This window comes from Apis dorsata, unplaced genomic scaffold, assembly GCF_000469605.1.
Source record: "Apis dorsata unplaced genomic scaffold, Apis dorsata 1.3 scaffold_33, whole genome shotgun sequence".
Classification (NCBI taxonomy): domain Eukaryota; kingdom Metazoa; phylum Arthropoda; class Insecta; order Hymenoptera; family Apidae; genus Apis; species Apis dorsata.
This window is the reverse complement of record NW_006263335.1, coordinates 45,191-59,019: the sequence shown is the minus strand read 5'-3', so window position 1 is coordinate 59,019 and position 13,829 is coordinate 45,191. Positions and strand designations below refer to the sequence as shown.

The window sequence follows — 13,829 nt, the reverse complement described above, 5'->3', positions numbered from 1 at the left end:
TTTTTTTTTTTTTTTTTTTTTTTTTTTTTTGAGAAGTAAACGGATTTAGGGTATATTATTCTTGAACGAGATAGATATCTCGAATAACAGTTTTAAGACGTTCGTGGTGGAATGTGGGTGAAGAGTTATAAAGTATGGCTTCGATTACGAGAACAGGCAAGGCTTGTTTTTAATAATTTTAATATTCTGGAACCAATTAAGATTGCGCCGATTAATGAAACTCTCGACACTCGTTAAATTCCTAAAAGATCGCGAAACAGAGGAAAATGTAAGACGTTTTCGCTTTTATTATTCCAATTAAAATTGTATCGATTTTAATCCCCATCTTGGCAAAATAACGACGCCGGAATGGAAATCTTGGAACAAATGATCGATCAATCTCGTAACTCTACTCAACCCATATTTCGCTTATATTTTTCAGGTCGTCCTCTTATACATTTCCTTTTCTATTAATTCAACTGTTTCTTTGAGAAGCGAACGAATTTAGACTATTATTCCTGCGCGAGTTTAAACTGGAGCGTGGAAACGAGAATCTCGTAATCGAACGATAGACAGAGAACGAAAATTTGGAAATTTGTTGGTCGAAACGAGTACGAATCCATTTTTGAATAGAATTATAAGCTGTGACGAAGAACGAATGCCGTAGAATTTGTCTGCACACCCGATATAAAAATACTAAAAATAAAAATACCGATTGCAAGACAGAATCATCGATTCGATTGGAACAATTCTCTCCCTCTTCTTAACGAGGAGGCGTTTTAGAGGAATCGCTCAACGAAAATTCGAGAAAAATTATCTAAACCGAAACAATCTCGTACCCGATTTACGGATCAATAAAATCTTGAATTTGGAAAAAAAAAAAAAGAAAGAACTTATCTGCATACCCGATATACTGCTTTTTCCAGAAAAGAATTTCATCAAAAATAAAAATACCGATTGTTAGATTATCGATTCGATTCGAACAATTCTCTCCCTCTTCTTAAGGAGACAAGGAAAACGAGAGATCTTTCGTAATATATATATATATACACACAATATCGTAGAGTATGCACGTGCGCACGTGCGAGCCACGTTTCCGTGAATACCGTATCGCGTGACGTAATAAATTGTACGCGGTTTCAATTTAATTAATTAGCGGGCATAGGTGGAGGGGCTGAAGCGATTAAAATGAAAAATGAACGTTCGTTCCGCGATAACGAGGATTCGAGCGGAGTTCGCGGCAACGTCGCAATAATTTTGAGTTTCGTTCAACCGCCGCTTGCTCTCCTTCCATCCAGAGGGAGGCACTGAAGATGCGCGGACAGGGAAACGCGTGCAAGATTTTGCCCATATTGGAAAAATTAAATTTATCGCACTTACGTACGTGTGTGTATGGAAGGTGGAGGAGAAGGGGAAGGATGCGTGTCGTATCGAACATCGTCCGATTTAATTAATCATGGAAACGACGCGGAACCGTGGCTCGCGATGTCCACTTTGTGTTTTAACGTTCATCGATTTCATCGGTTTAATGAACATAATAGTATTAGCGTTGCTCGATAGGGGAGCGAAAAATCGAAAAGCGTGTAACACCGGCTTAAAGATTTTTTTCAAAGGAGTGTGTATATGTGTATATGTATTTATTATATTAATTCTGGACATCGATGAGAAGTTTATGTGCACGTATTTCGATTAACGAGTTATAAGCATTTTAAGGTTAGGTTAGATAGAGTTTTTATCGTTTCAATAAAATTTTAGAATCTAAAATGTGTCACATATTTTTATTGAATGTCTTGTATGTAATATAAATGTGATGAGATAAAAATATTTGTTATCTAAAGAGTCTGTCGATTTTGTGTAATTGTACAACTTCTTTCGAATTAAAATTGAATAATTTAGGATAGCACGAAGAAGAGAAAGAGAGATTCGAACGTGCGATTCGACATGATAAAATATTCGTTCAACGTTCATCGGGATTTTTAATTTTATAGAAAACGAATTGTTGACTGGGCAGTGAAAATTAAATAAATAAAATGTACGGATTTAGCTGAATTTATTTAATTATAATTGCGCGTATCTGTTTGCAAAATATTTGAAGTGTATCGAAGAAAAATAAATAGATACCAATTATGAAATAATGATGGCAATAATAAAAGAACAAATAAAATTTCAGCGAACTTGAAATTCTGTAACACTTAGAATTATAATATTCGTTTGGATCTAAAACTATTTCCATCTTGAGAAAAATTCCTCGAGGAAATTTCAAAAAATTTAATAATAATTTATGATTTGAGAAAAATTCGAACTGTATATTTTGAATAAACAAAAAATCGCAATATTTATTATTACAATCATATACAGTTCTTAGAATTAATATTCGTCTGGATTTAAAACTATTTCCATCTTGAGAAAAATTCCTCGAGGAGGAAGAAACTTTCAAAGATTTAATAATAATTTATGATTTCAGAAAAATTCGAATTGTATATTTTTAATAAACAAAAATATATCGTAATAATTTATTGTTACAGTGATGTACAGTTCTTAGGATTATTATTCATTGTTTGGATTTAAAACTATTTCCATCTTGAAAAAAATTCCTCGAGGATTCAAAAGACTTAATAACAATCTACGATTTGCTCCATTTTGAGAAAAATTCTGAGCTGTTTTAAATACAACAAACAAGAAAACACGAACATTTATCATTATCACAGTTAATGGCTGTTAAAATTAATATTCGTCTGGATTTAAAACTATTTCCATCTTGAAAAAAATTCCTCGAGGATTCAAAAGACTTAATAACAATCTACGATTTGCTCCATTTTGAGAAAAATTCTGAGCTGTTTTAAATACAACAAACAAGAAAACACGAACATTTATCATTATTACAGTTAATGGCTGTTAAAATTAATATTCGTCTGAATCTAAAACTATTTCCATCTTGAAAAAATTCCTCGAAGAGAAATTTAAGCAAAAGATTTAATCTACGATTTGTTCCACTTCGAAAAAATTTCGAGCTATACGTTTTAAATACAATTATCATTATCACAATTAACGGCTGTTAGAATTAATATTCGTCTCGATCCAAAACTATTCTTGAGAAAAATTCCTCGAGGAGAAATTTCAAAAGATTGAATAATTTATGAAGAGACAATTGGTCCACTTTGAGAGAAATTGAAACTATACGTTTTAAGAATAAATAAATAAATAAAAAAATATTGATGGATAGGTACTGTTATCTAAAACTATCTCCATTTTAAGAAAAACTCCTCGAGAAGAAATTCAAGCAAAAGATTTAATAACGATCTACGATTTGCTCCACTTTCAGAAAAATTCGAGCTGTTTTAAATCCAACAAACAAAAACATATCCACGAATTTATTATTACCACAGTTAACGATTCTTTGTATTCACTGATCAATGAAAACTAAATAAATAAAATGTACAGATTTAGCTGAATGAATATTCATTCAATTATAATTGCGCCTATCTGTTACAAAACATTTGAAGTTTACATAGAAGAAAAATAAATAGATATCAATTATAAAATAGTGTTGCTGGCAACGTTCAATAATAAAACCACAAATAAAATTTCACTCAACTTCAAATTCCATAACACCCTAATTCGTTCCAATTAGTTCGAAAAAAGAAAAATGGAAGAGTATTATATCCTGATAACTCAATAAGCAATTATATAACAGACAACAACCTAACGATTCCTTGTATCAACTCTGTATCAATGAAAACTAACTAAATAAAATATATTTAGGATTTAGCTGAAATTGAATATTTATTCAATTATACGTAATTGCCTATCAAAAGAAAACATCTGAAGTGAAGAAAAACAAACTATGAAATACCAACTATGAAATAACGATGTTGAGCTGGCAACATTGTTCAATAATAAAACCGCAAATAAAATTTTGTCACTCAACTTTAAATTCCACGACACGAATAATATAAGCAATCCTGCCGCTCTGAGCACTTTCAATACGAGAATATTATTCACGCATCGAGGTGAATCGACGGGCGGGCGCTCGAGCGGAGGATGGCTTCGAAACGGGCGACTGCGATAAGACAAGGGCGACGTATCGCGCTCCCCGACAAAGGGGGGGAGGAGGGGGGATAGCTAATATCCTTTTTTTCGGTAGCACGCCCCATCGAGTTCCCATCGAGAGCCACCCTCGAGAGGCTAGACGGTATTACAAGTAATTGTCGCCCTGGGGTGGCCTCTCCCCTTCCTCCCACCCCTCCTTCCTTCCTTCGAGGATTCGAGATGGGTGATTCGAATATACGTAAGGGATGAATTTCTGAATATGCCTCGGGCAAAAATTGCAAAATTTTATAATCACATTTACGGAACGAAATATTATTCTCCCGGAATAGAAAATTTTTCTATCTGTGTTTATGCTGTTTCGATACAAAGTGGAATTTGTGAAAGAAGAGAAATAAAGAGAGACGAAGGGTAAAAAAGAGGAAGGAAGGGAAGGAGAGTTTCCAACTGGCCGTAATTCTCGAGCGAAACAGTCCCAGTGGTATACGACGACCCCCATTCGTAGCGGAGGTCCTCGAGGGAGAAAGTAGCGACCAACTTTCGCCTAACAAGTGGATGATTCACAAATCATCCCCAATTCCGTGCGCCCCCACCCCCAGTTCGCTTCCACGAGAACGAGAAACTTCGTTCCGCTCTGTAGCTCCAATAATCTTTCCTTCTTTCTCTGTTTCTTTTCTTTTTTAGCCGGGCTCGATGGATCGAAAAACGAGGAGAAAGGAGGGGAGGGGAGGGAGAATCGGTGAACGAAACAAAGGTGATCGGATTCGTTCATTCCTCCTCTCTTTTTCTCGATCCTTATCGATCGGGAATCGGATTCGTTCATTCGTTCGTTCATTCCTTTCGATCCTTATCGATCGAGAATCGAAGAAAAGAGGGGAGGGAAAAATCGGTGAACGAAACAAAGATGATCGGATTCGTTCATTCATTCCTTTCTTTTTTTCGATCTTTATCGATCGAAAATCGAAGAAAAGAGAAGAATCAAAGAAGAAAGGAGAAAAGGCAGGGAAAAATCGGTGAACGAAACAAAAATGATCAGATTCATTCTTCCTCTCTTTTTCTCGATCCTTATCGATCGGGAATCGGATTCGTTCATTTGTTCGTTCATTCCTTTGTTTCGATTTTTATCGATCGAGAATCGAAGAAGAAAGGAAGGAAGGAATCGGTGAATGAAACAAAGGTGATTCATTCATTCGTTCATTCGTTCATTCATTCCTCCTCTCTTTCGATCCTTATCGATCGAAAATCGAAGAAAATAGGGGAGGGGAGGGAAAAATCGGTGAACAAAACAAAAATGATCGGATTCATTCTTCCTCTCTTTTTCTCGATCCTTATCGATCGGGAATCGGATTCGTTCATTTGTTCGTTCATTCCTTTCTTTCGATTTTTATCGATCGAGAATCGAAGAAGAAAGGAAGGAAGGAATCGGTGAATGAAACAAAGGTGATTCATTCATTCGTTCATTCATTCCTCTCTTTTTTTCGATTTTTATCGATCAGGATAAAAAAAAATCAGATTCGTTCATTCATTCCTCCTCTCTTTCGATCCTTATCGATCGAAGAAAATCGAAGAAAAGAGGGGAGGGGAGGGAAAAATTGGTGAACGAAACAAAGATGATTGGATTTGTTCATTAACTCGTTCACTCTTCTCTTTCTTTCGATCTTTATCGACCTAGAATCGAAGAAAAAAGGAGGGCAGAGAAGGAAGAAATCGAATCACCTTTGTTTCGTTCATTCATTCATTCAATCTTCCTCTTTTTCTTTCGATCTTTTTCGAAGAAGAAAGGAAAAAAGGAAGAGAAAAATCGGTGAACGAAACAAAAGTGATCGGATTCGTTCATTCATTCCTCCTCTCTTTCTTTCGATCCTTATCGATCGAAAATCGAAGAAAAAAAGAAGGAAAGGAAGAGAAAAATCGGTGAACGAAACAAAAGTGATCGGATTCGTTCATTCATTCGTTCATTTATTCTTCTCTTTCTTTCGATCGGGAATCGAGTTTCTCGTTTGTTTTCCTCGACGATGAAATTTGAAATTTGTCGTCGCGATAATACATTTGGCGGAACGCAATTTTTCTTCTTTTTTCCTTTCCCCTCCCCTTCCCTCCCATTCGAGAGACTTCATTTCCAGGGAAAATTGAGTTTGAAATAGCGGCGGGGGGGTCCGCTAAACGGGGCTCGATTTAGAATTACACAGCTAAATGCGCGTGCGCTCCATGAATTTTCAAACTCGATTCCCCCCTCCTCCCCCCGTGGAAACGAGAAATCCCTCTTCTTTTTTTTTTTTTTTTTTATTATTCCTCCTCCCTAGGAAAAATCACCGTACGCCGATACGACGAGGATCGCAAGTGAATCGATAAACATTTTTCACGCGAACTTTTGCGCACTTTCGAACGTTTTAAGATAATAAGAATATATAGATAAGAAGATTGAACGCCGTTTTCCGTTTCCTCTCTCTGTCTCTGAATGGCGAAACGTAAGTACGTTTAAGAAGGGAGCGGAGATAAATATCGATCCCAATCTAGTTTAGTTACGGGGGAGGTTGATGGCCGATAAGAGAGACAAAGAGTGGTGAGTCAGGGGCACACAACTTTTCGGTCCGGATTAGATCCCGCAATCCCAAAGATTTCTTTCTTGGATAAGAGTGGAACACGAAGTAACACGATCGAGTTAGCAACTCGTGTGTGTGTGTGTGTGTGTGTGTGTGTGTGTGTGTGTGTGTGTGCGTGTGTGTGTGTGTGTGTGTGCGTGTCTGTGTCTGTGTGTGCGTGTGTGTGTGTGTGTGTGTGCGTGTCTGTGTCTGTGTGTGCGTGTGTGTGTGTGTGTGTGTGCGTGTCTGTGTCTGTGTGTGCGTGTGTGTGTGTGTGTGTGTGCGTGTCTGTGTCTGTGTGTGCGTGTGTGTGTGTGTGTGTGTGCGTGTCTGTGTCTGTGTGTGCGTGTGTGTGTGTGTGTGTGTGCGAGAGAGAGCGCGAGAGAGAGAGAGAGAGAGAGAGAAAGGAAAAAGAAGAGAAAGAGAAAAAGAGAGAGAGAAAGGAAGAAGAGAAAAAGAGAGAAAGAAAGGAAGAAGAGAAAAAGAGAGAAAGAAAGAGAAAGAAAGGGAGAAGAAGAGAAAGAAAAAGAAAGAAAGGAAGAAGAGAAAAAGAGAGAAAGAAAGGAAGAAGAGAAAAAGAGAGAAAGAAAGGAAGAAGAGAAAAAGAGAGAAAGAAAGAGAAAGAAAAGGAGAAGAAGAGAAAGAAAAAGAAAGAAAGGAAGAAGAGAAAAAGAAAGAAAGAAAGGAAGAGAAAAAGAGAAAAAGAAAGGAAGAAGAAAAAAAAAGAGAAAGAAAGGAAGAAGAAGAGAAAGAGAGAGAAAGAAAGGGAGAAGAGAAAGAGAGAGAGAGTAATCGGTGGATTCCTCCCCTTCCCCCTCCGAATCACCGAGTTGGAAATCTCGCGATGGGAAAAAATCTGGAAATCGCTTCATCCATCCGGCCAATTTTCCGCGATAACGTTGGATTTCGTGGATTCCATCATTCCCCCATCCCCCCACCCCCAATTCAGATGCAAATTATCGCTCGTCACTCCTCTCCCTCCATATTCCTTCCTATCTCCCTCTTTCTTTCGGGGAAGGTGTCTTCTTCTTATCGATTCGAGATCCAACTCGACTCGAGTAATGGGATGTATCCATTTGGATTTGATTTTTTTATCACTCATTTCCACGTGAAAATTAAGGGATACGATTTGACTAAGATAAAGAATATGATATTCGTGAGTATATTGAAGCAGAAGATTGCAAGTTTATAATTTTGGAACTCTATCCATTTTTAAGCGTTCTCTAAAAACACGAGGCGTATATACACTCGTGTAACGATAACATTAGAATTTTCTAACGAAATTGCGCCGATCCCTTCAAATAAAAATCCGCAATCCCAATCTTGTTAAAGCGTTGTTAACAATAAGGGACATCGCGAGCAAGATCGTCCACAGGGCTAATTTCTCTTTATCCGGCAATTGGAAGGGCGAAAGAAGTCTTGGGGGGAGAGGAAGATAAGGGCGGAAACGGGGCTTTCGTGACCGTGAGAACGGGGAGATTTCGCGGTTAACGAACTTCCAACGCGGGAGAAATCCGGGAGATAAGCGGAGGGGGGTGGTGGAAAATGGTCCCGGAACGACAATAAAGCGTCGTCGAAATTCTGGATTCGCGTGCGCCTTACGCATCGACGATAATTAGACATCTATCTCGCCAATTTCGAGGGGGAATTGGACGAATTTTGTTGCGATCGAGGCGAAGATAATGGAAATCCATTTTTCTTTTCTACGTTTTGTAGATTGTTTATTAATATATTTGCATCCTGTGCGCGCTGTTTTTTCGATATTATCATACAAATTGCAAAGGGAAAAATTGCTTGGAATTACTTCGCTAATTTCCAATGTGTTTTCCGTATCTTTCAGACGCTCCATACGTATATAACTATGTGCATCGATTATTTCAAATACGTCATAACGAAACGATTGATAAAGAAAAACACGACAAGTTTTGTCATTAGTATGACACGTATGCATCGATTATTTTAAATATGTTATAACGAAACAATTAATTTAGATCGCTCTTGTTATCGTCCATATATTAAGAAAAGTATGTAGGCAATTTTGTCATTAGTATATATTTTATGCTTGCGAAAAATTGCTCAAAGTTATTTCGAACTAAGAGACATGCATTAAGTATTTCAAATACGTCATAATGAAACGATTGATTTAAATTTTGTTATCGTCTATATAGAAAGAAAAATACATAGACGATAAGTTTTTTCATTAGTATATATATTCCATTTTTATACTTATCAAAAATCTCAAGAAATTGCTCGAAATTACTTCAGACGCTCTATGTATGTGTTTATACGATAATCGGTAAGTAACTATATAAATCGATTTACGAATACCTCGTAACATAATTGATTTAGATAAAGAAAAATATGTAGACAAGTTTTGAAATTAGTATATTCCTTTTTATATTTATCAAAAAATTGTTCGAAATTACTTTGGTAATTTCCAATGTTTCTATATAAATATGATTATTTTAAATACGTCATAATGAAACAATTAATTTAGATCGCTCTTGTTATCGTCAATATATATAAACAAAAATACGTAGACAACAAATTTTATCGTTTTTAACATACATTTTATGCTTACCAAAAATTATTCGAAATTATTTAAGTTACGCGTTATATATCCACTATTTCAAATATACGTCATAACGTAACGATCGATTCAAACCGCTCTTGTCATCGTCAATACAACAAAGAAAAATAGATAACAAGTTCTCCTGCATACAGTATATACCCAACCGTTCCTCCTTACACTTGTCAAGAATCTTTAACCATTACATATACGTTAAGACGAACGATAAATTTAAAATGAGATAGTTCTTTATAAAAACACGCAATCCTTATCTCCTCCCCCCTTTCGTCACAAATTAATACGAAATTCATCGCAACCGAGGCAACGAGAGCAACGACAAGTCGTCGTTCCTCGGTGCTGTGGGGAGAAGAGCGGGAGAAGAGAAGGGAGGGGAGGTGTATTTCCACCGTTTATTTCCTCGGCGATGCTCGTTTCATCGAGGGGGGAGGGGGGCAGGAGCGGTTGTCCGGTCTCCTTGGTGACCGAAGGGAAACGCAAAACCGAACCGCGCCACCACACACCGCGCGCGCGCTTCGTATCGCCCATCCTCCGTCCCTGCTCCCTGTTTGTATTTCATATTGATAGAGTATTGATACACCCCTTTCCTCTCTATCATAACCTCCTCCTCCTCCTCCTCCTCCTCCTCTTCCTCCGTCGTGACGAGAGCTCGCCATCCCCCCTCCCCCCTCGAATCCCGTAGCAGCGTAAACGAGCATGCCGTTTTAGTTAACGTTTCGAGGCAGGGTCACGTGTTTACTTTGTTCCGCGTTGTTGCACCTCGCTAATGGCGAGCCGGAACGATCTCCGCGCCGAATGGGTTCTCTCTCTGTTTCGGGAGAACGAGATGGAAGGAGAGGAATAGAAGAAAAGAGAAAGGGAAGAGGTATGTGTGTGTATATATACATATGTGTATATATACATATGTATGTAAGGTCAAATCTTCGTCCGTTGGTGTTTTCTTTTTTAGAGGTTATAATAAATATTCCAGGTTTGGAATAGCGAGGATAATTTGGTCTGGGAATAGAAAGGAGGAAACGGGTGGAAAATCCACTACCCGTTTCTTTTCGCGAGACGGGATCATATTATTATTATTATTTCGTTGCGGTGGTGTTACATACGTACGTACGTACCGGGTGTCCGGCGAGGCTCTGCCAGGAGAACTCGAGATCGGCGATGTTGGCCGGGACGGGAACGACGAAGTTCATTGCGTACGTGTTAACCACTCCTTCCCTCACGTAGTACAACTCGGCCTTCAGCCCTGAAAAAAAAAAAAAGCAAAACAAATTGCGACGTCGGTTATCGATCGTAGGCTGGCCGATGATCAATTATGGAAAAGGCGGTACGAGTTGAAAGTCTTCCTTTCTGCTCGTCTTTCCAACGATCGTGCGCCACGTGTAAAACGTCTCCCTACATCGTACAGGGAGGGAGAGGGACGTTGACCAGAATATCGTTTAACACACGCGCGAGCGAAAAACTAATCGTCGATTCGACGATTTATATCCCGACTTTGATAAATGTCCCTTCGTCGCATACCTCCGATAATGTAAAAATATCCAACCGATAGCGACTTCGTCCTCGTCCCGTAAATCCGTAAATCTTCGAGAACGTGGAATCAATTTTTGTTTTTCGATAAGAAAAAAAAGAAAAGAAAAAAAAAAGGGAAACAGAATATTGAATTTTTATCGAAAAATCATAAAGCTGAATCGTGGAATAAGGAACTGTGTTTGATTACGAATATACGGATATTCCATCTTTCGCGATGACGAAAAATATCCAAATATAATTCGCGTCAACGCTCGAATATTAATCACAAATGTCCAGAAAGGAGCGACAAATCGTCAACAGTTTCGCCATCTGGCGGAGCCAGCGCGAGTTAACACCGTGACGTGTAATTACGCGAGAGAGGAGGGGGGGCAAATAATCCATTCAAAACTTGGCCGAGCTCAATTTTCAGTTTGCTGGGCGGTAATTATCCAAGGCAAGGGATACCGAGTTACGTTTAATCTACGTCTCATTTTATCCTTAATCCTTAGTTACAACAACGTTGTTCCGCAAGGATTCCGACCCCCGAGACACCTTGACACTATCGCTTCCCTAACAATCCGCTCCTGGCTCTAAACTTATCCACCGATTACGTTTGCGCGACAAGATCCGTATCTCGATGGTGTACGCGCACGGATAAGTAACCGTGGCTCCCTACTCGAGAGACATCTCTGTTACGTTACACGAAGTCGATTATAGGCGATTCGAGTCGAACGTTACTCGATCTAACGACTTAGTTTCTTCTGACTCCTCTTTCGTGTTTCTTATTTCTACTTTTATTATTGGATTTAAAACAAAAGAAAGAATCGCAAGTTAAATGAAGTTAAATGAAGCGAATCTCCTATTTTCTGCTCCATGCTTCGTTTTACATCGAACGTGTGAAAAAAGAATTGACTATTAATTAAATGGATCGTGTTAACTTCGAGTTAGAACTAAGTGAAATAAAGTAATCTGCTAGATTTACTACTCTCTTTATTGCGCTTTTTATTCGATTTACGAACAATTTATATCGGTTTCTTATAAAAGGAGTTGCGAGTTGTGAAAGTGTGGTTACGCGAGCAAGTGGAGTAGCCGGTTTCGAGTCAGACGCGAAACGGTAGAAGGAAGTAGCGTACGTAAGTAAAAGTCGGGCATAATCCGAGGTATCGGTAACATTCTGGAAATTTAAAATTCGGCCAATTTTATAATATTCTTCTCGTTTGATAGGAAAAAAGAGATTATAATATAGAATCTGCAGACGTGTTGGTTAGATTAATACAAAGTGATACATTCCCGTCGCACAATAGTGAGTCACACGCGTGTGTATCCCCAACTCAATTTGACGTCGTATCAGGCTTGCGATACAACGTCAATCTCTACACTGATTTAATTTAGCGCACTGTGCATTTCTAGAATCAGATTTACCGCCTCCCTTGCACAATGAAATTTCAATTAAAATTTAAATGGAACGTTTCCCAATATAAACGAATATTTTACGTCAAATCCAGATATTCTTATTAACGGTAAAAATATATATATATATATAGAACAATTTTCCAAAAATCTCCATCTAAATCATTTTTTCTTTTCTTTTCGCGTATAACGAAATATATATCCAAATAAAATAACACGAATACTAAGAAATGCACGATATATTCGATCTTTAAACGGAATATAGTAAAAATTAACGATTATTCCTTAACGAATCAAATATATTCAAACAAAATGACGACGAATCGAAAGTATACTCGATCCTCGAACGCGTTTCCCAATATAGTCCAAATTAATTACGATTATTTTTAAGCAATTTTCCTTCAAGTTTGATAAGATACTTCATTTCTTATTCTAAAAAAAAAAAAAAAAGAAAAATAGAAGTGAAGATATAATGAAATTAAACTTTAAAGAATCGAAAGGATATCTTCCAATATAGTCCAGATTAAGCTTTAACCTAATCCAACCTAGTCCAGATTAGTGTTTAAAAATATTTTCGAGCAATTTTCCTTCGATAAAATATTCGATAAAATATCACTTTTCTCGATCCAAATCCTCGATTTCTCCAGTGAAAAAAAAAAAAAAAAAGAAATGGAGATATATAATAAAATTAAACTTTAAAGTATCTGGAATTCGAGCAGTAATAGGTAAAAAAATGTGGAGTGGATTACACTTCAATATAATCCAAATTATTCTTTAATGAAAACGATAAAAGTATTTTTAAGCAATTTTCCTTCGAGTTTGACAAAATATCCCATCCATATCACTTTTCTCATTCCAACGAAAAAAAAAAAAAAAAAAAAACAAAAAAAAAAAAAAAAAAAAACAAAAAAAAAAAAAAAAAAAAACAAAAAAAAAAAAAAAAAAAGAAAAATACAAATAAAAATATAATAAAATTAAAGTACAAATTGAAAGTGTCGAATTCGAGAAAAGTAGAGTTTTAAATTAAATTTCATTATAGTCCAAATTAACAATATTCGTTTTTTAAACAATTCTTCGTTTGACAAACTTTTTTGGATCCAAATCCTACGACTTTTTCTATCGTTCCAATGAAAAAAAGAAAAAAAGAAAAAGAAAGAAATAGTAGATATAATAAAATAAAATTAAACTTTAAAGCACGAATACGTATCTTTCAATATATAGTCCAGAATTATTATAATCCAGAATTATTATAGTCCAGAACGATTATTCTTTAAAAATATTTTCGAGCAATTTTCCTTCGTTCGACGAAATCCCCCCATCATTTTTCACGATCCAAATCCTACGACTTTTTCTACCGCTCCAACGAAAAAAAAAAAAAAAGAAAAAGAAACGGCGCGAAATGGATTACATCCCAATATAACCCAAATTAACGATATACTTTTTCAAATAATTATCCTTCATTCGATGAAATATCCCACTTTTCACAATTCAAATCCTACGACTTTTTCTACCGCTCCAACGAAAAAGAAAAAAAGAAAAAGAAACATAGATATAATATAATAAAATTAAACTTTAAATCACGAATCGAAAGTAAATATATATCTGGAATTCGAGTCTCGCGCAATAGCTAAAAAGACGCGAAGTGGATTACATCCTAAATGCAATAATATACGTTTTCAAGCAATTCTCGTTCGTTCAACGAAATACACCGTCACTTC

At 36.7% G+C, this 13,829-nt stretch overlaps 1 protein-coding gene across 3 annotated transcripts in view; it reads right to left on the bottom strand.

Annotated features, from left to right (window-relative positions):
* The window catches only part of LOC102679681 (tyrosine-protein kinase Drl-like), a 105,937-nt gene that overhangs the window by 57,928 nt on the left and 34,180 nt on the right, over nucleotides 1-13,829 (bottom strand). For 2 of the 3 annotated variants that reach the window (XM_006608293.2, XM_006608294.2), the window contains exon 2: nucleotides 10,308-10,435. The exons of the other annotated variant lie outside the window; for it this stretch is intronic. In XM_006608293.2, the coding sequence (XP_006608356.1) occupies nucleotides 10,308-10,435 (128 nt within the window). The remainder of the gene's footprint in view (nucleotides 1-10,307; nucleotides 10,436-13,829) is intronic. 3 annotated transcript variants of the gene reach the window in all.